Genomic DNA, 23,348 nt, shown 5'->3' on the forward strand with positions numbered 1-23,348 from the left:
GACATCTTTCAAGATTTTCGAAATCTAGGAGAATGTTAAATCTTTTTAATCTATACAAATTTTCGAAATCTTTGAAATTTGAAAAAATACTTTTCATTTTTGTGGAATCTCTTCAAATTTTAGAAATCTGTAAAATTATTGTGAAATCTTTCCGAAGTAATTGAAACCATTGTGAAAGCACTGATTTTTTTTGAATAATTGAAATCTTTTCAAAATCTCAGAAATTGTAAAAGTTTTAAATCTATGCAAATATTTTGAATCTTTTGTTATCTATCTGGAAATCTTTTCGAAATCATAGAAACCTTTCTGAAACTTTTGAAATATTTTCGAAATAATTAAAGACTTTCTGATAGCTTTGAAATCTTTTTTTAAATATTACAAATGGTAGCATATTTTTAATTGAGAAATCTTTTGAATCTTTGTGGAATATTTAAAAATTTTAGAAATCTTCTCGAAATTATTGAAATCTTTTTGAAAATCTTAGAAATTGCAAAATATTTTAAATCTATGGAAATATTTTTTATTCTTATGGAATCTTTCGAAACCTTATCGAAATCATTAAAATCCTTGAAATCTTAGAAATCTTTACAGAATCTTTTGAAACTTTATAAATATGTCAAATCTGTATAAATTGTAAAATTATTTTAATGCCTGTGGAATTTTTTGAAATCTTTGCAATCTTTGTGAAATCATTGATTTTTTCTCTGAAATCTTAGAAATGGCAAAATCTTTAAAATATATGGAAATCTTCTAAATCTTTGTGAAATCACTTGATACATTTAAATCCTTGAAATTGTTTCCAAACCACTGGAGTCTGTGAAAGCTTTGAAATCCCTGTGAAAGCTATGAAATCTTTTGAAACTCTTATAAAATAGCCAAATCTTTTAAATCAATGGAAATATTTTTCATCTTTTTGAAATGTTTTAAAATCTCAGAAATCTGTTAAACCTTAATGAAATCTTTGAAGTGTTTTCGAAATCATTGAAACTTTTGGAACATTTTTAAATCTTAGAAATTGTAAAATATTCTAATTTATCGGAAATCTTTGGAATCTTTTCGAAATCACTGAAACCTTCGAAATCTGTTTGAAATCTTAGAAGTTGTTAAATCTTTTCAATCTATGGAAATATGTTTAATCTTTGTGGAATCTTTTATAACTTTAGAAATCTGTAATATATATGGAAACCTTTTGAAATCTTTGACATTTTTTCGAAATTTAAAAATCTTCGTAATCTATAGAAATGTTGGAAATGTTTCTGGAATAATTAAAAATCTTAAAAATCTGTAAAATCTTTAATATATATGGAAATCTTTGAAATTTTTCGAAATCTTAGAAATAGTAAAATCTTTAAAATCAGTAAAAAATTTTTAAATGCTTGAAATCTAAAAAAATATTTTTAATCTTTGTGAAATCTCTTCAAATTTGAGAAATCTGTTAACGTATTTCTTTTCATAATATTAGAAATTGTAAAATATTTTAAGTCTATGAAAATATTTGAAATCTTTATGCAATCTTTTGAAATTTATAGAAATCTTTTCGAAATCATAGAAACCTTTGTAAAGATTTTGAAATCTTTTCGAAAATCTCAGAAATTGTAAAATCTTTCTAAATTCATGGAAATTTCTGAAATAAATTTTTTAAAGAATAATTCTAAATTATCGAAATATTTACCGCGGCAATGGAAGGAATTCCCATTGCATCTGGAGCCGGATGAGTCACATCTGCACCAACTATCATACACGGTTCGAATAAGCATCTTGGCCTGGACAAAATCAAGACGGCATTTATTTGAATAATTATTGAATAAGAAATGTTAAAAGTTGTTACAATGATACTAACTTCGATGTTTTGTGTAAGGTATGATTTACTCCATCCAATTTCGCGTTCACTTTCAAGAGAATATTTCCAACAGTTGCTGGATTCAATTTTCTCTGAACTGTGAAGGACTTGAGACACTGGGTCAAAACTCCAACATTTAATTCAGCCACTTGCTTGACTTTACCTGAGAGAAATAAGATAACGTGATTCTTTAAATCACTTAGAACTTTATTATTATTTTTTTAAATAGGTCATAAAATTTACTGTAAACATTGGGCGGCCTATCGGGAACAACGACAAAGACAAGGCGCAGCTTTCTAGCTTTTGCTTCATTGAAAAACTTGATAATCTCCTGAAGATTTCTGGTTGGAGGCTGCATTTGTGCGTAAGGCGTCACAGCTCTTCCGATGTTCATTCCAAGACTGGAGGCTGTATTTTTTCAAATAGAATAACACGTTTAATAATACTGACTAAATCCTGGGAAAAAATTCCCTGATAATTCAAGGTTTTTTCCAGGTAAATCAAGTTTTTTCCAGGTATAATTTCTCATAGCATAGAGTTATTCAAATATTTCGCAGAGTTTAAAACAATCCACTCGGAATATGAATACATTTTCGCGAGTTTATTATAAATATATTTTTATAGCTCCTAGGAATTCAATGAATCTTACAAGTTATTCTTTAATATTTTAGCACGATCGGTTAATTAAATAACTGAATAATACTCAGAACATAATTAACCATTTCTTGAATTTGTCTCTAAAGCACACGAAAGAAGATTAATTTTCTACCAAAAAGACCATTTAAAAAAAACATTAATTCTCAATCAAACAATTGAATTTTCAACTAAAAAATATGATTTTTCAAACAAATAACTGAATTTTGAACTAAAAAAAGATTAATTTTCAACCAAAAATGAAATAGGTAAATTTTTAGTTGAAAAAATTATTAATTTTCTACCAAAAAAGCACATTTATTTTCAAAACAAATGCAATGGAACTTTTAACCAAGTAGTTTTATTTAAAAAAAAGAATATGAATTTTCAACTAAAAATTATGAATATTCAACTGGAATGCTTTGATTTTCAACCAAATAGTTCAATTTGAAACTAAAAAGTATGAAGTTGCAACTAAAAATGGAAGTTGAATTTTAAATTTGAAAAAAATGAATTTTCAACTGAAATTATCAATCTTTACCTGGCATAGTTGATTTTTTAACCAAAAAGAGAACTTTTCAACCAAGAAGTTTAATTTTTACCAAAGAATTCAAGAAAATACGTGAATTTTCAATTAAAAAGAAAAGATAAATTGCCAACCAACAATTGAATAGCTTAATTTTCACTTAAAAATGTATGTTAAACCAAAAAGATAAATTTTTAATTAAAAGGATGTAATTTTCAAGTGGAATAGTTTCATTTTTCGGTAAAAAGAACTAATTTGCAAGAAAAACAAAACTAATTAAAAAAAATAGTTACATTTTGAAACAAAGTGTTGAATTTTCAACTAAAATTATGAGTGTTCAACTTAAATAGTTAAATTTGAAACCAAAAACATGAATTTTCAAATGAAATCATCAGTCTTCAACTAGAGTACTTAAATTTCTAACAAGAAGATTAATTTCGACCAAAAAGTCAAAATTCTTGACTAAAAAGAATCATTTTTCAACCTTGAATTTACCTTGATAATAAAAAAATAATAATTTTCAAAAAACAAACAAACAAGTTTTCAACAAAATAGTTAAAGTTGCAACTGAATTGGTAAATTTTCAGTACAAAAATGAATTTTCACCCAAAAAAAAATGAGTTTTTAACAAACTAACTCATTTCTCAACCAAGGACATAAATTTTCAATTAAAATTATGAATCTTTAACAAGAAATTAATTTAAAAAAAAAGATTAACTCTCAAACAAGTAATTAAAACCTCATTCAAAAAATATGAATTTGGAAAGAAAAATTTAATACTTGATAGTTCGACATGACATGAAACTTCAACCAGGGACTTGAATTTTCAGTTAAAAACTTAATTTCAAAAAAAAAAAGCATTTTCGTAAAAATAGTTCAATACAGTTTATATAAAGCTACTTCCTCAAATGAAGAATCATTTTTATTCAATTTAATGTTGCAATTGAAAAAAATTCATCACGATCTACAAAAAAATTCCTGATAATTCCAATTTTTCCGGGTAGGGTAGAGACCTTGGTGAGATGTTAAGAAAGAAAGAAACAAAATCGAACCTCCTCCTCTCAACAATTGTTCTAAATTTCGAAGAGCATCTTCTCGAGTTCTGTTGTCCAGATTCAAAATTGTCCAGCTCTCATCGGGCAAATCTTTGCCTACGTTGAATCTCGAAGCTCTCCAAACTCCCTTCATGACTCGGACATCTCTGTCTTGTTCGTTGTAGGTCAACGTTGGCGCATTCAGAACTCGAGCGTTCACTTTCTCGAACTCTCCTCCGATTGAGAGTCCAAATTCCTTCATGCACGGGCTATGATTGTGTCGAACTGCATTGAACTGCACACATTTACGATTCAAAAATTTTAACTTAAAAAAGGTCAATAATGTAGAAGTATAAAACAAAAACTTCTACTTTAAATAATTCGAAAGAAATTCCAAATTAGATACCGTCTTAAAATGAAGCATTCAAAATGATAAAATAAAAAATCAGAAGCCTTCCGACGTACTCTTCAATTTGAAATTCTAAGCCAGTAAGTTGCACATTTAAATTTGAAACTTTTTAATTTTAACCCTCAAACGGTATACTGGTGCAAATTCGCACCGTAGTTTTTGAAAAGTTGGTAGCATTTGATCATAGACAGCTGTACGCGATTATGCCCACCACGAGAAATATGCCGCAAACCCAAGATTTAAGGGCCAAGTCCGTTTAGTTCCAGTTTCGTTGATCTCTCCGAGGTGGAAGGACGAGAAAATCGAATTGGTGCGAATCAGCACCTGTGTACCTTTCACGCGTGGTAAAGTGTTGCGAGCTGGAATTTATAAATATTCTTCTCAAGCAAAGGAGTTTCGTTCCTTTGTTGAATATAAGTATGTTTGTGTGCATTTATTTGTTATTTATCGATTTTTTCATGATAATTTCCATTAAATTTTGCAAAAATGTAATTTTTTTCATCAGCTGCATGGGAATGAAATGCCCAATTTGTATGCGAAGGACGTGCGACGACCATCGTTCATCAATGTACATCGAATGCCAAAAATGTCGCGAATAGCAAGCATTTCTGTTTGAAAAAATTCGAGAGAAATTATGAATAAAAAGATTTTCATATAATTGTTGCATTACTTGAATTTCCCTTCCTTCATAACTGTAAATAATGCATTTGAAATTACCCCAACTTTGACCTACTGGGAAAAATACTAGATTTACATTCTCGGCATAAACTATATTTTTTTTATGTTTGTGTGTTCCTTTAACTGCAAAATCTCGCAAAGTTTAATTAATTTGAATAAAATGCGAAGAAATGGCGAATTTTTTCCAAAAAAGTGATTTTTCAAAAATACCACTTTATTTCTAACAAATTATCATGGGGGAAATTAATGATTATCCAAATTTCTATAGAACCATTAGAGTCTGCAGGAAATTTCACACAAAAACATGTGTTTAACGTTTTTTTAGTCTCAATCTTCTTTTTTATATTTGACGTTGAAAATGCAAAAGCCAGATTTGCACCAGTGTACCTTGAGTAGGGGCCAGAAGGGAGCGTACCGTTTGAGGGTTAACAGAAAAGGGACTTAAAAATTAACACTTTTCAATTGAAGACTTAAAAACTGAACTATTTAAATTATCTTAAATTCAAGTTGAATTACTTTTAATTATTTTAAAACCTGAAGTCTTTTGAATTCTCTTGAATTCATTTTGAAGACTTTAAAGTCTTTTGAATTGTTTTAAAGTTAAAGGCATTTAAAGTGATCGGGCATTCTTTATAAAATAAAAATTTATAAGATTTCAGACGAAAAATTACTCTACACTTCTATTCGGTCCACGCTTACATAATTCTAATTTGAAAACATTCTAAGTTGAGTGATTTTCAACGTGAAATTTTCCAACTTTGAAGTTTCAATCCAAAATTATTAAACTATTGCAGTTTACAGGTTGTCCAGCGATTCTCAGGAACGAAATTTAAGGTCTTTTCAAGATTTTCCAAATCAAGAAGTCAAGTTTTTCCTGGTCTCCTTTTTTTACATCAAATAATGAAGTAACCGTTTGTTATAGATTTAAAAAATGAGCCATTTTATTTTTAATTGGCCAATAATTTTAAAAGAAAGTAGAAACATAAATAAGCAAATTCTTAATTTTTGGCGGACATAATTCGTCTTTGAAATTCTTAAGAGCATTGAAAACTTTGAAATCTCTTGAAGTACTTTAAGGGCATGTGATACTTAGAAAATGGTCGATTTCATTAGTTTTAGGTTCCCCCGATTCAAAAAACTTTTCGACTTTGCTAACAACGTGTGTATATTTCGAGGTTATGTGTGTTGCAATTCTCCCGAGCTTTACTTCCAAACTACACAATATTTTTGGCCGAAAACTTTGGACTTACAAATAAACATAGTAACTAATCTCCCGGAACTAATTTTTTTTGCAGACAATTTAAAAAGTTTATTTCATAAATAATTTCCGAATTCTCGGAAAGGCAGAGATAAAAAACGACGTAACCTCAAAATAATGCATACAATTTTTATTTATCACAATAATTATTTTGTTATTATCCCTCAAAAAAGAGTCCGGGGACGTTTGTATGATATTTTATAACATCTCCGAATTCAGTTTTTAAAAATTTTCATTTTTGTGGGAAAAAAGCCGAGGGAACTGTACCCGATTGACCACACGACGAAGTATCACATGCTCTTAAGTCTTTATAAAATCTTGAAATTTCTTTGAAATCTTTTGGACTTTTTTAAATTTTCATAAAATATTTGAAATATTTGTAAATTTTTAAAAAATCTTTTGACATTTTGATAAAATCTTTCTGAAATCTTTTTTATTCATCTGAAAATATTACAATATTTCTAACCAATGTAAATCGAGATCTTTGAGAAATTTTTGTGAAATCTTTGAAATCACTGTCAAATCTTTTGAAATATTTCTTGAATCTTGGTTTTTGAAATCTTTGAAATCTGGCGTACTGCAACTTTTTTTTTAATCTAGTGTACTGTACGATTTTTGAAATATTTGGAATTCTTGTATTATTTTGAAATCTTAATTAAATTCTTATGAAATATTTGAAATATTTATGAAATACTTTAACATTCTATATTAGCGGAGACAATATTAAAAGCTTCGAAAATGATCCACAATGTTGAAGTCTGTTTGTTGCAATCTGTAAAATAATTCGAAAAGTCTACAAAAAATGCGAAGAAATCTCGTTATTTATTCTGTATGAGTAAAAGATTAATTATATATTGATAAACAAAAAACTTTTCACCAGAAAGATTTCTTCAAAGTTTTCGTGACAAATTTAAGGAGTTTCCAGGTTTTCAAGGTTAAAACAAAAAATTCTAGGAGAATTTCAAGTTTTCAAGGTTTTCAAGGTCGCTGGACATCCTGAGATTACCTTATAAAATTCTAAAATTTTTATTAATTAAAACTATAAAATAATCAATTTTTTTACTTTCGTTGCATAACTATTCGTTCTGAAACGCTTCCAATTTTATATTTTGCACACTTGGGCGTATTAAGGTAACACTAAATATTTGAATACTACAATTAGGAATTAGATATTCACTTTTCAACGCTTTGAAGCTTTCAACTAAAAAATGGTAGAAATTTAAATGCTTTCACTTTGAAATGTTTTTTAAACAAAATTGTCCGACTATTAGATTTTCAGTTCCAAATTATTAAATTTCAAATAGTTTCAATAAAAATTCGTTTACCTATTAAAGCGGTCTTTTTGAATGTGTACAATTTTGAATTATTAAAATTTCCAACTAAAATTTGTAATGTATAAATTATAAAAGAACAACATTATTAATGTTAAGGTTCTCGAGACCGCCTGGTAATTAAATATCCGATTTTTTTCTGTTTTCAACACTCATAAATGCCAATTTTATAATAAATTATTTGACTTCCATTATTTATTTACACTCTAGAACGTGTTTAATTTAAATTGCATATTTCGAATATTTTCAAATCAAAAGTATCAAATCCTCCAAGTTTTCAATTTAGAATTCATTGCGAATTAAGGCTTTCAGTCAGCAAATGTTGAACATTGAATAATTTATATTGGAAACTAGAAAAATGTGCGCGTTAAATTTTGTAATTATTAACTTTTCAACATTTTAAACCTTAAAACTATAAAGTGTTTAATTTCAAACATTATAAAATTTTAATTGTCCAATTTAGAAGAAGCTTTAATATGAAAATATTTACTTTTGGAAGTTATTAATTTACAGTCGTTTAGCCATTGAGGCTTTCATTGAGAAATTTCACATCGGAAGATTTAAATCTTTTTTAGGTGTTGCGAATTTGTAATTTCTCAAGTTTGAAGGATTAATTAATTAATTAATTAATTAATTAACTAAGATTTTTCTTTTGAAAATAAACAATTTAAACGAATTAAAGAGGAAACTAAACAATTTAATATTTTTCACTGTTGTGCAATGTGTAATTAAAATATGCTTATATTTTAATTCTTCAAATTTTTTATTTATTATTTAATTTTTAACTATCAACATTTTATGTCGATTAAAAATTAGGGCTAGTATCCAGACATTGAAAATTATTTTTTAAAAAATCAAACAAATTTAATTGTTGAAAAAAATGAATTCTTCAGTTGGACTTCATTTTGTACTTATAAAATGTCCACATCATCTTGTAGTTACTTTCTTTAAAAAACAAAAATTGTATTCAAATCGAAAGCAGCAATTTGGTGAGAATGAAAAAAAATCAATTTATACTCGCATTTTTCTTTAAAAAGTTGAAAAAAATCACATTAAACAAAAATAAAAAAACCGGAGGTTTGTAGATTTTCAAAAATAATACATACCGTGTCCAAAATCTTTTGCCTTCGAGCATCTGCTGGTGTCGCAGCCTGCCGGATCATATTCGAAGTTTGGAGTTCGTTCATTTTCTTATTTGTCGCTTGTCCGCTGAGAATAGTACAGAGCTGAAAGTAATAAACAAAACAAAAAATTTTAATTTCAGGACTCGGACTCACTTCAGAGATAAAAAATAAAACAATAGTGGAATAGATTTGACAAAATTGTAGCAAAATAATGGTATGAAATTTTGTAAATATAGTAAACTTATATTTATGTACTATAAATAAAATGTAGTAACTTAAATTTTCTTGTTTCTAGCATAAAATCATATGTATTTACAAATTATATTTGCACAAAAATAATTCAATTTCCTATACCCGGGTTGCTACCGAATTAAGGCTTCCATGGAAAATTATACTTCGACTTGTGACGTTTTTTAACTTTAAGATATTCAACCAATAAATTAAAAAAATTAAAATGGTAGAATTTTGAAAGGTTCCAATCCACAATAAGTGATGCAACGATATGTCTAGAAAATCTCGCAATCGTTGAAAACCTGATTAGCTTTTCCTTACTTGGAGATTGTTTTATATCCTCAATTTGGTGTTTTTTAAATTAAATCTAAAAACGATCTATTTTCATAAACGTTATGCGAAAGTTGAGAAACATTTTTGTACCTTTTAATAATCTTGCGCGATAAAATAAAAAGCTTTCAAATGATCTGACAAATTATTGAAAATATTACACATTTTTTATGTTAGTGATTTTCGCTGGAAATGAGTATTAAAAAAATTGTTTTAATATAAAACCATAAAGTTTCAACAATTTACGTTTTTCGGGTTTGTTATCTTTTTTCCAAGACTTAGATATTTTTAAAGAAAAATAATTAGGTGTTAAAGGTTCATAATTTTTAAACAATTTTATGTTACGCTAGCGTTTTAGGCAAAAAATGGAAATTCAAAATAAAAATCATGATGAGAATGTGCCTCGCGGGCAAATTCTCATCGCGCGCTATGCGCGCGGCTCGCTTCGCTCGCAAGTTTGAGCGTGCCTAAGGCGCGCGACGGTTGAATCTCGCACTTCGCGCTCGAACATAATTACACCTCGCGCTCGGATATTTATTCTTTGCATTTGGAATGCTTGAAAAAAACTTTATCAAAATGATCTCTTTTAGATGGCTGTATTTATATGCGTCTTCATATTCTGAATCGTCTACTTAACTAAGTGTAGTCAAAGATTAAGTTTCTCAAAGCTCTGTAGGCTTTGAGGTACACATTCTCATCGTGACACTCGCGCTGCACGCTCGATTTCCGACAGAAATTTGTAAACAGGTTTTGTTGGATTTTTTTCTCGTAACTTTCGTCGTTTTTCCACATATTTTTTTTCAACGTTATTTTTCACAAATAAAACAAAAAGTAAGCGTCCTATCATGAGGTGATTCTTAACGAAACTGTAGATCTTTTTTGGGATAACTATTTTTGTTAATTCATATTTTTTCGTATCCTACATAGTTTGTCCACAAAATGGAATTTTTTATTTTCCATTATTTTTTGTGAAATCAAAATTTGAATTTTCGATTTTTGAAGAAAATCCAAAAAATTGTTATGATAGTCTTTTAGAGCTTTCAAAAATAAATGTTTTTCTTCTCTTGACTTTTTTTCATATCGTGCGTTTTTCGGCTTCAAATTTTGATTTTCGGTTGATTAAAAAAATTTTGAAAACGCTATAACTCTCAGAATTTTCTTTTTATCGAAAAAAGTCATTAGGATGAATTGTTTGTTCTTTGTAATACTATAAATATCCGTACATAGAATTTTCAAATTCAGAAAAAAGTGGTCTCAAAAATTTTCAAAATGCGCTCACTTTTTTAATTTTTATCCAAAATGGCTGGTTCACGAACTCGTCCTTTCTTTTGGGACCAAAAAAGTGTGCCAAAGATGAATTTGATTCGTTTTTTTTTTCGAGAGTTATCGTGTTTACGGACGGACGGCCGGACGGACAGACAGACAGACGCCATCGTGAAAACCTGATTTTCGGATTCAGGGGGCCTCGAAACGTGGAGATCCGTTGAAAAAGTGTAATGTCAAATTTCCGACAATTCTAATACTTTCTCAATCATAAATGATGAGAATGTAAAAAATTATATTATAAAGGGTAATTACAATTTTTTAACAACTTTAGGTTATGTTCGTATGCTTCACCTAAAAGTGATATTTTAAAAGAAAAATCATTGGACCAAAAACAAATATGACTTTTGTTTAAAATAATAAAATTTTAAGCTTGGAAAATTTCGGATTGTGGAACTAAGTTTTTAAAATAATTTGCAACTTGCGATTTTAACCATTTTACATTGATTTATTCTCGTCCATCAAGACATTTAAACTTTGAATTATTGATCATAATTATTCTAATCGAATCTACAGAAAAAAAGGATCAATAGATATTCATTTTCAGTTAAAATTATTCAATTATGTTTTTTAAATAATAATTTACTGGAAATATAATGTATACAGTTTTGGATTACTGTAATTTAATAGAATAAATCTTTTTAAGAGCGAAACATTGTCAAATTTAATGATTTGATAGTAACTTTTTTAAATTTTATAATTTTCTATTTTTTATTTTTTTATTTTTCTACCACATGGACGATAAGATTTTGAGAAAATTCTAAATTATTCAGATTTTATTTAAAAGGTTTATTTGTAAGTTTTGAAGATTTCAAATATGTCGTTAAAGAATCTGAAAGATTTTTAACAATTTCAACGAAATGTACATTTTTGAAGATTTTGAACAAAAAATTAGAAGCTTTTTAACAGTTTTTAAAGCTTTTAAGAGAACAATAAAATTATCTCAAAATTCCTGGTTAAATTTCAATTGATTTCTTTGTTTTGAAAAACAAAATTCTAGAAGAAAATTAAATCAGAATTAGGAAAAATCAAAAAAATCTATTATGATTTATAAATATTAAAAAGTAGTGATAAAATTTATAGTTAATTTGAAACTTTTGAAAAATTTCAGGTTTTTTAAAATGAGCATTGTGGAAGATTTTGAAAAAAGAAGCTGAATTAAAATTACGAAATGTTTCAAGAGAATGAAAAAATTGTCTGTAGATTCCCAGATAAATGTTTATTAATTTTTTATTTTGAAAAACCATCTTTAGGCTAATATTCTAAAAGATTTCAAAGTATTTCAGAAAATTTGTATAAAAGAGACCGAACTATTTTTAGGCAAATTTTTTTGTCTTTAAAAAATATTAAGACAATTTCGAAACTTGTTTGAAGACATTGGTTTAGAAGGTTTAGATGTCTTAAAAATATTCCAGAAAAATTGTTAATCAGAAACAGGAAAAAATTTTAAGAAAAATGTAGATTTTGTAAATTTTTTGTAAAGAACAAATTTTGTAAAGAACAAGCTTTTTATGAATTTGGAAATGTTTTATTTTTATTTTGCAGAATTTTTTTTCAATTGCAGTTTAAACAATTTTCAAGTTTAAAAAAATAAAATAAAATTTTCTTTTCGGCATAACTATTTTTATACATTTTAGCTTAAGATTTAAATCGAAACGGAAATTTTCATTGTACATGTTTTCAAATTAAACATGAACTAAAGCTATTTCAAGCTAAAAAATATACGTTGTTAAAAATGAGTTATAAAATCAAGAAAAATATTTTATTGTTAACTATAATAATTTTGGAAAATAACTCGAGGTGAACTTTTGAAATAAATATTTCACTATTTTCATTGTTTATTAAACAATAGTTTTTAGGGTTTAATGTTTTTCTATCTTACTTTAGGTAAAAATTGAAACTATTATTCAATCCTAATCCTGTAGGGCTTTTTACACCTTAAAAGATTCTCAACAAATCTCATTGGTACGTTTTGTTTTGAACATTTATTTGGGGATTATAAAATCGTTATTTTTGTAAACAATAGCTTTTCACAAATAAAATTTTTTAAATAAAAAAATACCCATGAGATTTGCAGAGAATATTTTAAGGAATAAAATCAGCGATACAACATTAAAATTAAATAAAAATTGCAACTTTTACCTGCAGAGAAAAAGGAAAACATTAAATTCTAAATTGTTATTGTCAAATAAAGAAAATCGAAATATTTTTTTCGAAAGTTCACCTCGAGTTCGTTTCCAAAACATCGCGCGCATAGTGCGAGTTTTTGTTTTCTAGTGTTGTTAACAAAATTCGAAAATGTACAATTCGAGGGCTCAGATATAAAATAAGAAATAATAGATGAACTTATATTTTTAATTCGTTTTTTTTTTTTATATTAGTATTTAGGACTATTTTCGGTTATATGCTTCTATACTGGAGATGGCAGACATATTACTTTAGCCGATAATCGAAATTGAACCAAATTTGTGAAGAGAAAGTGAAGAAATAGTGAAATTAGCGTACAATTACGAACAAATAGTGACAAAATAGTTACATAGCTCAAAAAAATGTAAAATAATGTCAATAGTTGCTTGAGTCCAAGACCTACACAATTAGACAATTTTTTAATAAAAATACACTCACTTCAGCAGGAACATGAATGTTTTTTTGATGCGGTCCAACGTGGAGACAAGGTATATCAGTATATCGAATTCGGTACTTCTTTTCGATTTGAAAATAATGCTCGACGCTAACACGATTCCCATTGTGTTCGAAAAAGTTATCTCTTGCACATCTGACCAATCCATTAATTGTATAGGTGCGTCTTGAATCGGGTTGATTTGGAATCATGCAAGTGACTTTTAGTTTCCTCAAATAGCGCTCAATTTCTTCCCGGTTGTTATTAACCTCTTGCGCTGTAGGAACCCCATTTGAGCGACAGAGCTCGCCCATGGCGTCAAGAACGGCTTGTGGCTTAGGAAATCCTTTATGGGCCACTGTAAACAGAAAAAAATGTAACGCTGTTAGAATATATTAAAAAATAAAATCGCTCTTAAGAAAAAAAAAAGGATTAGTTATTCAAGTATTAAAAACGAAACTGCAAATTAAAGAATTGGGAGTTAAATCTCAGAAAGAAAATCACTTGAATTTTTTTTTATGTTTTCAAGTTTCAAACTAAGGCATTACAATTAAATAGTTTAAAACTTTTACTATAAAATTGTTTAGGGAACAATTATAAAATTAAAAAAATGAAGTTTTGCAGTCTCCCTGATATAATGTTCTTGTTAGTAATTTACTTGTATTTATGTTTCTTTCTTTGAAAATCCAACTGTTTTGTTGGAAATTCAGGATGGCCGTTTCAATCATAAAAAAATTCCAGTTCTTAAGATTTTTTTCCCGGTTCACAAACATTTTTTACGGTCAATGAAATTTAAAAATTCGAACTCTAAAGCTACCAAATTTTAAATTTGAAGTAATAAAAACAGAGCTGCAAATCATTTGAAGTAATTTTAAGCTAGAAATATTACAAATTGAACTACTTTTTTGTTATAAACTGGACACTTCTCAAATTAAAAGTTTAATTATTTGCATTTTAAATAGTTTGACAATCTTTAAAAATCTTTAAATTTTTATTTCAAAATCTTGAAACATCCACATATTGTTTTACATTTATTCTAAATTATTCATGAAATTTTTTAAGAACTTCTAAACATCTTTTTAAAATAATTCGATTTCTGCCTAAATTTCCCCCCTAAATCCTGTGAAATTACAAACATTTCCTTAAAATCTTCCAGATTCATTTGTGACAATTTTCGAACTTGTTTTAACTCTTCTTAAATATTTTCGTAACATTAATTTTTCAAAATATAGTCATTTTCAATTTTCCTAAGAATCTTAAGGAAATGTTTTTTATTATTTTTGAAGCCTTTCATAATTCTTAATAAGCTTTTATTTAATCTGCAAAATCGATATTTTGTTTTAAATTAAGCAGTGGGCTATTTGCACCAAAATTTAGGTACAAATTCTCCAAGTTTGTTAGTATAGGTAGACGCTTCGTTAAATTATTTGAAATCATTTCAAAATTAAAATTAATTGTGAATCTTTTCAGACTATCGAAATATCTCTTCAAATCACTAGAATGTTGTCTAGGAATGATAGGAGTTCAATATTTATTATACAACAGAATTCAATCATTTTACTTGTAAATTAAATTTTTTCAAAAGAACAATTTTAATTGTAACGTTCAAAGTTTCGTTTTGAAGATTTTATTTACAATTACTAATTTTAGGCGAACCATAAAATATTTCTAAATATTAAGCAATTATTATTTCTCTTAATTATAAAATTTCAGATTCTAAACTAAAACAATATTTTAAATTTAATAAAAGCCTTTAAATATAAATACAGTTTATAGTTACAGTTTATACAGTTTAAAGTTATTTATAATCGTTTTGTAAAATTAATTTTATTCACTTGATAATCCTTAACGTATAATTCAATTTGAAAAATCATTATAATTTATAATCACATTTATCAACTAAAATTTTTTTTATCCAAAATAGTCGATTTTAAACTTCACCAATTTTTAGATTAGATTAGATTTATTTCTCCATTGTGTGCTTTTGCAAGCTTTTACAATATTTGATGAACCCTCAATTACATATTAAGGCTTAAATCTAAATTGCTTTTATGTCGTTCGATTTACATTTTTACTTAAATTTAATTCTTCCTTCTCTCTCGCTTTCTTTTCAAAAATCTTTGTCCATTCGCAGATAATGGGGCTCGGAAATCCCACTAAGCATTCGGCTACATGTTTCTCTAGAGCTATTCTTGTTCTAGCCCCAATCCAATCCTTAATATCTCTGGATAAATTTGAGTTTTACTTGTTACTCGCTTTCCCAACGTTTCCGCATCGGATCCTTGCCCATTCCTCTCTAAGTGAGAAGCTTAAATTTGACCTATCCCAATATTTTTCTCTTCCTATATTCTTTTTCCAATTTTTGTATTCCTCTCAGTAACTTGAGCTATCTAACTTTCCCCAGTCCGACTGTATTTCCTGATATATTCTCATATTTTTTGCTCCTGCTAGCTTATTTTTCACCTCCTTTCTTATCCCTTTCCAAATCCAATTTAATGATTCCCCATCTCCAACCTGTCTAAACGCTTTCTCAAGTTTTGCTCCCCATTTGGAAGGATTCTTGTTCGAAATCTACCGTAGTTCCTCTTTTAAGAAAATTTTTGGCCATCTATTTTTCTCCATGTCCATGATTTCTAGTAAATAGTTTCCTGCTCTGTTCCTTGTTTCCATTTCTAAACTGTGTCTTCCAGATTCGAACCTCCAGATATAGCCTGGGGTGCCTCTATCTAGTCCCATTGCCATTTTTATAAACCCTCCCTGTAGCTTCTCGATTTCTTCTCTTCTTTCCCATCCGCAAATTTCTGCTCCGTATAAACTGCCTGCTTTTACCAATGTATCCATCAAATATAACCTTTTCCCTAGTTTACTTATATTTGCCATTTTCATAACCCCCCATGCAGCATTTGTGGCTATAAGTGAATTGAGCACAAATATGTGATCTCTAGTTGCTCTTTTTTTCCCGAATCCGGCTTGACTTTTCCTATAAACTGTTTCTTTCTATCCATTCTCTAATTCTCACATTCAGAATAGAAGCCAAAATTGTATAACCAACATCTAGTAATGACAAACCTCTATAGTTTTCTTTCGATTCTTCGTCACCGCCTTTATGCAGCGGAAAATTCTAGCTTTTTCCCAGCCTCTTGCCAGTTTCCCTTCCTTCCAGAAACCATTTAGTACCCAATGCATCTCCTCTGCCCATACTTTTGGAAATCCTCTTAAAAATTCTACTGTAATTCGGTCTTCTCCTGCTGCTTTCCCCTTCTTTAGCCTTTTAACTTCTGTAACTACCTCCTCGAAAGTGATATCTCTGTTTAACTCATGTTGTTCATCTAAAGCAGATCGCTCAATTTCTGCCACTTTGCTCGGAGCCTTACTATCATTCACAAATATATCCTTATTATCCTTTCTATCTAAACCCTCAGCTTCTTTTCCAGTTTCTGCTTCTTTTGGTTCTTCTTGTCCCTGAAGAAGCTTCATGAAGTGCTCTTTCCATTCCCTCTTTGTAATTTTTTCCCCTTTCATTTTTTTCTTCCTTTTTGGTCTAAATTCACCTATAGCTTTCCAAAAATCTCCCATATTTCGACTCTCTTTAACTTTTTCCCATTTAGAATCTATTTGCTTCCTAATCTTATTCGCTTTAAGTGTTTTCAACAGCTTCTTTGCTGCCTTAAGTTCCTATTTTTCGTTTTCGCCCTTAGATTTTAAATATGCTTTTAGCTTATCCCAAACAACTTTCTTCTGCGTATCACATTCGTCTAATTCAACCAAATTCTTTTTCGTTTTCTGTCCCTGTTCCCTTGTTCCTACCCCAACTTTTTTAGTAATCCCGCATTCTTTCGCGGCCTTTCTAATGTTTCTTTCCCATTTATCCTCTAAACTTAAATCCTCCTCTGCATCTAATTCCTCCCATAAAGTTTTCATTATGTCTCTAGATTCTTCCTCTTTATTTTCATCCCATAATAATCTTTCTTCTAATATTTGATTCCTAGTACTTTTATTCTTCTTTTTTTTCACCCCCTGAGGTTCTTTTACTCTAAATTTAAAAGCTATTGGCAAGTGATCCGATTCAGTCCGCGTTAAAATTTTCAACTCTATTTCTCCAGCCCCCTCTCCCGCTTGTTCCATGATATAGTTGATTACCGAGCCTCCAACCTCGCCGATACGCGTCCAGTTACCAATCTCGTCGCCTCGGATTCGTCCATTCAAAATTACTAAACCTGTTTCATCACAAAACTTCAGTAAATTTTTACCTTCCGCGTTAACATGTTTGTCTTCCGACTTCCTTTCTTTAGCAAAATTTCTTATCAAGTCATTCTCTCCGAACTCAATCGCACCCTGATCCACTCCAATCCTCGCATTCTAGTCTCCCATTACTATCACGCCCTCCCCTTCATTCTGTGCATTATTTATTAAATCTTTTAGAGCTTTACAAACGGTGGCTGTTCCAAAGTTGTTATATACAGATATAATGCTTGTTTTTGCCCATTTACCTTCTAATAAATCACCACTTATACGAAGTCCAAATTCCCACTCATTAACATTAATTTTCGCACATATATTCTTTCTGATTCCTATTAACTGCCCTCCCTTCTCCCTCCCCTTTTTATTTGTCCTTAACGCAGACTTGAAACTCCAATTGAAATTTCTATCTAACCTACTTTTAAAGTCTGCCTCTGCTTCTTTTTCAATCCAAGTCTCGATGATTATCACTATATCGTAGTTTTTACAAAAATCCCATACCTCTCTCAATTTTCTGCCCCCTGCCAAATTCCAAATAATACCTTTAAGTGTTTCTTCTCCATTGTCCACGAAAATTATTAGGCACTCCTCTGTCCTCTATCTCGTTCCAGGTGTATTCTTGATTCCCAATTCTCCATTTCATATAACTTGAGAACGCTGGTAGCCTTCTTCGTCTTGCACTCCTGACTTCATCTTCAATCCACGATTGGACTTCTTTTTCTCTAAAAGTCAAATCATCTCCAATTGTGATCTTGGTGCCTCTTAAGTTGTGCTTGTTATCCATCAGCTTTCTTTTTGTTCCCCACGAATCCAATGTAATTAGCGCTCCACCAGCAATTTCAGTCAATTATTTAATAATGAACTTTACTCCTGTATATGCAAATAAAGTTTCTTGAATCTCCTTCAAATTTCTGCCTCTTGAGCGAAATCCTCTTACTACTACAGAGTTCTTTCTTGCCTCCCTTTCCTTCATTTCCCATCTGAGTTCTGGTTCGTCGAGGCTATCTGGACATTTTTGTGTCCTTTCACCTCTATCTGCTCCCTTTTCTCTGTTGTCAAGTATCCCTTCTCCTTCTACGTCCTGTTCCCCATTTTCTCTCTGCAAATTTGACGTCGCGGAAATTTCATTTTCTTCTTGCGTTTGCTGTCTCTTTCCAAGGGAAAGATTTTCCCTCAAGTTGGTTTCTAAATCTTGAATTTTTAATTGTAAGCTAAGTATTTCGTTCTCTAGCTTTGCATTTTCTTCTGTTAATGCTAACTCTCTATCCTTTGCATTTGTTAGGATTGAGATTGTCACATCTTTTCTTGCCGCCCACACATCCTCATCAGAAGCACAATAGCCTGATCTCTCAAATTTTCCCACTTTTTCTAATTTCTAACCTCCATCACTTCGTCCCGTACTCGTGATTCTGTTTGATTTCTCACTTGCGTGCCCTGCATCAGATAGTCTTCAATGCTTTTCGAATTTTTGCTCTCCGTCTCTATGAGTTTATCTTTTTTGCTAGGTTTTCCCGGTTTCCTCTTTATTAATTTTGTAGAATGATCAGCTGTTCCCTTGTCCGTATTTGCTTGGCTTTCCATCTTTAGTAAACTACTTGAACTATAGAGCTTGGCATATGGGCCGCCAAAAGTCACGAAATGATTTTCGTCACCAGAAATACCTAACCTCACTTTTCAGTTAGCTATTACGTTTTAGTGCTTACTAATTTTCCTAGAAAGGAAAAAATATGAATAACACTCTCACAAATTAAGCCACTTCCCGTATTTCAAACACAATAACACAGCTGACGCTCCGCATACACTTTAGTATTTTTTAAAACGGTTTTGTCCCCAAGCTTGAGCGACGCGCGTTCTCACCACCATTTTTTTCCCTCTCTCCCGTCACCAATTTTTTAATTTGTGAGTTTTTAAAACAGCATTTTTAAATTCTTTAAATAAAAAATTTACGATTAAAAAATACAATCCAAAATGGAAAAGTAAGTGAAAGAATTTCGCATTACGTATTGTAAACTGAATGATATCAGGATTGAAAAAGGTAAAAATTCAATTGATTATTTTAAAAGCTGTCAAAATCAAACTTAAGAAAGATGTTTTTTTCTATAAATTTATAATATTCCCGATCTAAAAATAAATTTACGGTCATTTCCTGGTCTAACGTCCACACTAAAATTTGCTTTTTGTTCAAAATTCATATTTTTGTGTTTAAAAGTCACATGAAATTTCCTTTAGTTGAAAATTCAACTAGCTTTTCAAAAAAAAAAATTATCTTAAAAATTCACCTATTTTGGGAAGAAATTACATATTTCTTGGATAAAAAAGTAACTGCTTGCTTAAAAATTCAATAGTTTTGTTCAAGAGTCAACTATTTTGCAAAAAATGTATGTTCTATTTCAAATTCATATTTTGGTGTTGAAAAGTCAAATGTAATCGGTTCTGATTGAAAATTCAACTATTTTGTTGAAAATTTCTCTTTTTAATTAAAAATTTCATCTGTTTTAGTAGAAATTGCATTCTTCTTTGGATAAAAATGCCACTATTTGGTTGAAAATTCATCATTTTTGGTTGAAAATTAGTCTTTTTGGGTTAAAAATTCAAGTATGTATCTTCGTAGAAAATTTACATATTGGTTAAAATTCATATTTTGGTGTTGAAAAGTCAACTGAAATCTTTTTTTTAATTAAAATTTTAACTGTTTTTTTTTTTTTGAAAGCTTAACTTTTTGATTAAAAAATTAATCTGTTTTAGTAAAAATTTCATTTTCCTTGGATAAAGATGCTACTTTTTTGTTGAAAATTAATCTTCTTTACCTTCACAACCTTTGGTTGAAAATTTAACAATTCTGTTGAAAATTACATTTTTGTGCAAAAAATTCGTTTTTTGGCTGGAAGGTTTAACAATTTAGGTATAATTCATTTTTTAGATGAAATTCCAACATTTATTATCAAGTATGTTGTTAAAAAGTTGTCTTTTATGGTAGACAAATCTTTGTTCTTGTTTAAAATAAATAACTGAATTTGAAAATTTGGAATTTATATCTTAAATATTGTTTCATTCCGTTTATGAAAGATCTTATGTTAAAAATATAAAAAGATTAAAATGCTCGTATTTGAATTTTAATCGTCGGGGAAAATGAAAAATTGGTCAAGGAAAAGTCAGGGAATAATAAAAATTTCAAACTACGAAAAAATAAGATCCAGACGACGATGTAAAATTTGACATCGCATTTGACATTCCATAACTGTTTAAATATGTCTTTCGATTTTGAAATCTTTAATTTTAATTAATGATAATAATTAATAATAATTTTAATACGAAAGATTGTAAAGGTTTACATTTGAAATTGTCTCTTTATAAAGGTTTTAATTCATCCAATTTGGAAAATCTATAAGTAGAAACTGTTCCATTTCAATAGTTTTTAATTTTTAATTATTCAAATTTAAGCAATTTTAAATAAGATGTTTGTAAAAGTAGACAATTTTAGATAAGGCATTCCAAATTAAACGATTTAAGATTTGAAGTGCTTAAAATGATTTAAAATAAAAAATTATAAACAATTTCAAATCAATTGCAAATAGATCTCATTAAAAATTATATAATTAATATTTGCAATAAAAAGTCAAGTGTCATTTTCATAATTAGTATTTAAATAATTTTAAAAAAATATTATAAACTTTTAAAAATTAAGAATTTAAACTATAAAATGTGGAACATTTTTGTTTAAAACTGAGAAATTCTTTTATTCATATTTGTAAAAATTAGATATTAAAATTATAATTATACAATCACGCATACAATCCATTAGAATTAAACTATTCCAATTTAAATAGATCATCGATTAAAGCGAAATTCAACTACTTTATGTTTTTATGCAAATAGAAAATGCAGTGTTCATAAGAAAAATTGTTTAATTTAAATTTGAAATTATCTGAACTTCCAAAACTCTTCATTATATTTTTTTAATTTGAAAATATACAATTAAAAATTACACGTTGAAACTGAAATTTTTAACCAGTCAAATCTGTTTGCTTTTATTCAAACAATCCTCTTCTTTCTATACTCTTTTTTATTATTGTCTTTTTTTAATATTTCAAGAAAAAAATACAAAAATTTAGCAAAGTTTCGGTCTTCAAGTAGCACCCTTATCGAAGGAATAAATATTACAGATTAATAAACGGTTTTATCATTAGAGTTTACCTTGAATGTTAAAATAGGAATTAAAATTTGTTGGAAAAAAATAAAAAGAGGAATGAAAAACGAGAAGACAACCAACCAAATCCCCTTCCTTTTTAAAAATTTATTTCGTCTTTTTTACTTTTATTATCATCAAATTACAATAAAAATGCATTTCTAAAAAGTATTCATCAACGTTTCGGTACTCATACAGCACTCTTATCAAGGCAAGACAATTTTGAAAATTTAGTCAAAATTGCTTTGTTTTTTTTTTAAAGAAAATTTGTATCTTTTTTCAAATTAAAATAGGAACATTTTATGGTGGTTGTTCAAATTTGGTCGTTGGATTCTTGGTTTTATTTTCAGAAATTCTATACATTAACTTGATTATTGGATGTTAAATATGATTTTAAATTTGATTTTAATAAAATTTATATTTCTTAAATTTTTATTAAAATTTGTGTCTTTATTAAAATTAAAATAGGAACATTTCATTGTGGTTCTCCAAATGTGGTCGTTTGATTCTTGGTTTTATTTTCAGGAATTCTATACATTAACTTGATTATTGGATGTTAAATATGATTTTAAATTTGATTTTAATGTAATTTATATTTCTTAAATTTCAAGTAAAATTTTGATTTATTGTAAATTAAATTTTGGTAACTCTTCTTTTTGGTCATGAAAATTTTGATCTTTTTTCTAATTAAAATAGGAACATTTTATGGTGTTACTCCAAATTTGGTCGTCGGATTCTTGGTTTTATTTTCAGGAATTCTATACATTAAACTTGATTATTGGATGTTAAATTTGATTTTAATTTCTTAAATTTTAATTAAAATTTTGATTTTATGTTAATTAAATTTTTGTAACCCTTCCAGTAAGTGAACAAAAAAAATATGAGACAAGAAAAATCCTCCAAGTTTCAAAATCTCTGAATACGAGAAATAAATAAAATTGTTAGCAATAATTCAGACAATAAAAGGATAAATTGTGAGGGAGAGAAAATTACCATCAACGTTTAAGTAAGGCTTCCATCCAAGAACTGCTGACTGGAAAAGACCCACCCAGAGTTCAAGGCCATTTCCGAGATCCACTGGTCTACCGCGTGGCTGAGAGAAGAAAGACCTTCCCACCTACGATCATAAAATATTTTATTATTTATATTAAGTTTATTAATGACGTAAATTTTAAATAATGGCGCACAGTTATTCAAATCTAGAATTTACTGTTCATAATAATTTACTCTCTGTAATTAGTAATGAATTTTTTAATTAATGGACATATTTGTATTTAAGATATCACACGCTTTTCAGGGTTCATTCTTCATTTTCAAAATTGCTTCATTTTTCCTTGACCAATTTTTCAATTTTCCTGACAATTAACATTTAAATATCAGAATTTTAAGTTTCTAATATTTATAATATAAGATCTTTTATAAACGGAATAAAACAATACTTTAGATGCAAATTTTCAAATTTAGTTATTTATTGAAAAAAAATGTTTCTACAATAAAAGACGACTTTTTAACAGAATACTCGAATTTTAAAAAAAATTTAATTTTTGACCAAAAAAGCTAAATTCTCAATAACAAAAGTGAAATAG

General features: G+C 28.4%; 1 protein-coding gene across 1 annotated transcript in view; it reads right to left on the reverse strand.

The window, feature by feature from the left end:
- Positions 1–23,348, reverse strand: part of LOC117167226 (protein argonaute-2-like) — a 63,049-nt gene that overhangs the window by 13,073 nt on the left and 26,628 nt on the right. Inside the window, exons 7-13 of the mRNA XM_033352045.1 lie at positions 22,756–22,879; positions 13,343–13,695; positions 8,816–8,935; positions 4,052–4,328; positions 2,084–2,248; positions 1,841–2,003; positions 1,673–1,763 (exon numbers count right to left, since the gene is read on the reverse strand). Coding sequence (XP_033207936.1) covers positions 1,673–1,763; positions 1,841–2,003; positions 2,084–2,248; positions 4,052–4,328; positions 8,816–8,935; positions 13,343–13,695; positions 22,756–22,879 — 1,293 coding nt within the window. The remainder of the gene's footprint in view (positions 1–1,672; positions 1,764–1,840; positions 2,004–2,083; positions 2,249–4,051; positions 4,329–8,815; positions 8,936–13,342; positions 13,696–22,755; positions 22,880–23,348) is intronic.

Source organism: Belonocnema kinseyi, chromosome 1 (genome assembly GCF_010883055.1).
Source record: "Belonocnema kinseyi isolate 2016_QV_RU_SX_M_011 chromosome 1, B_treatae_v1, whole genome shotgun sequence".
Lineage (NCBI taxonomy): Eukaryota > Metazoa > Arthropoda > Insecta > Hymenoptera > Cynipidae > Belonocnema > Belonocnema kinseyi.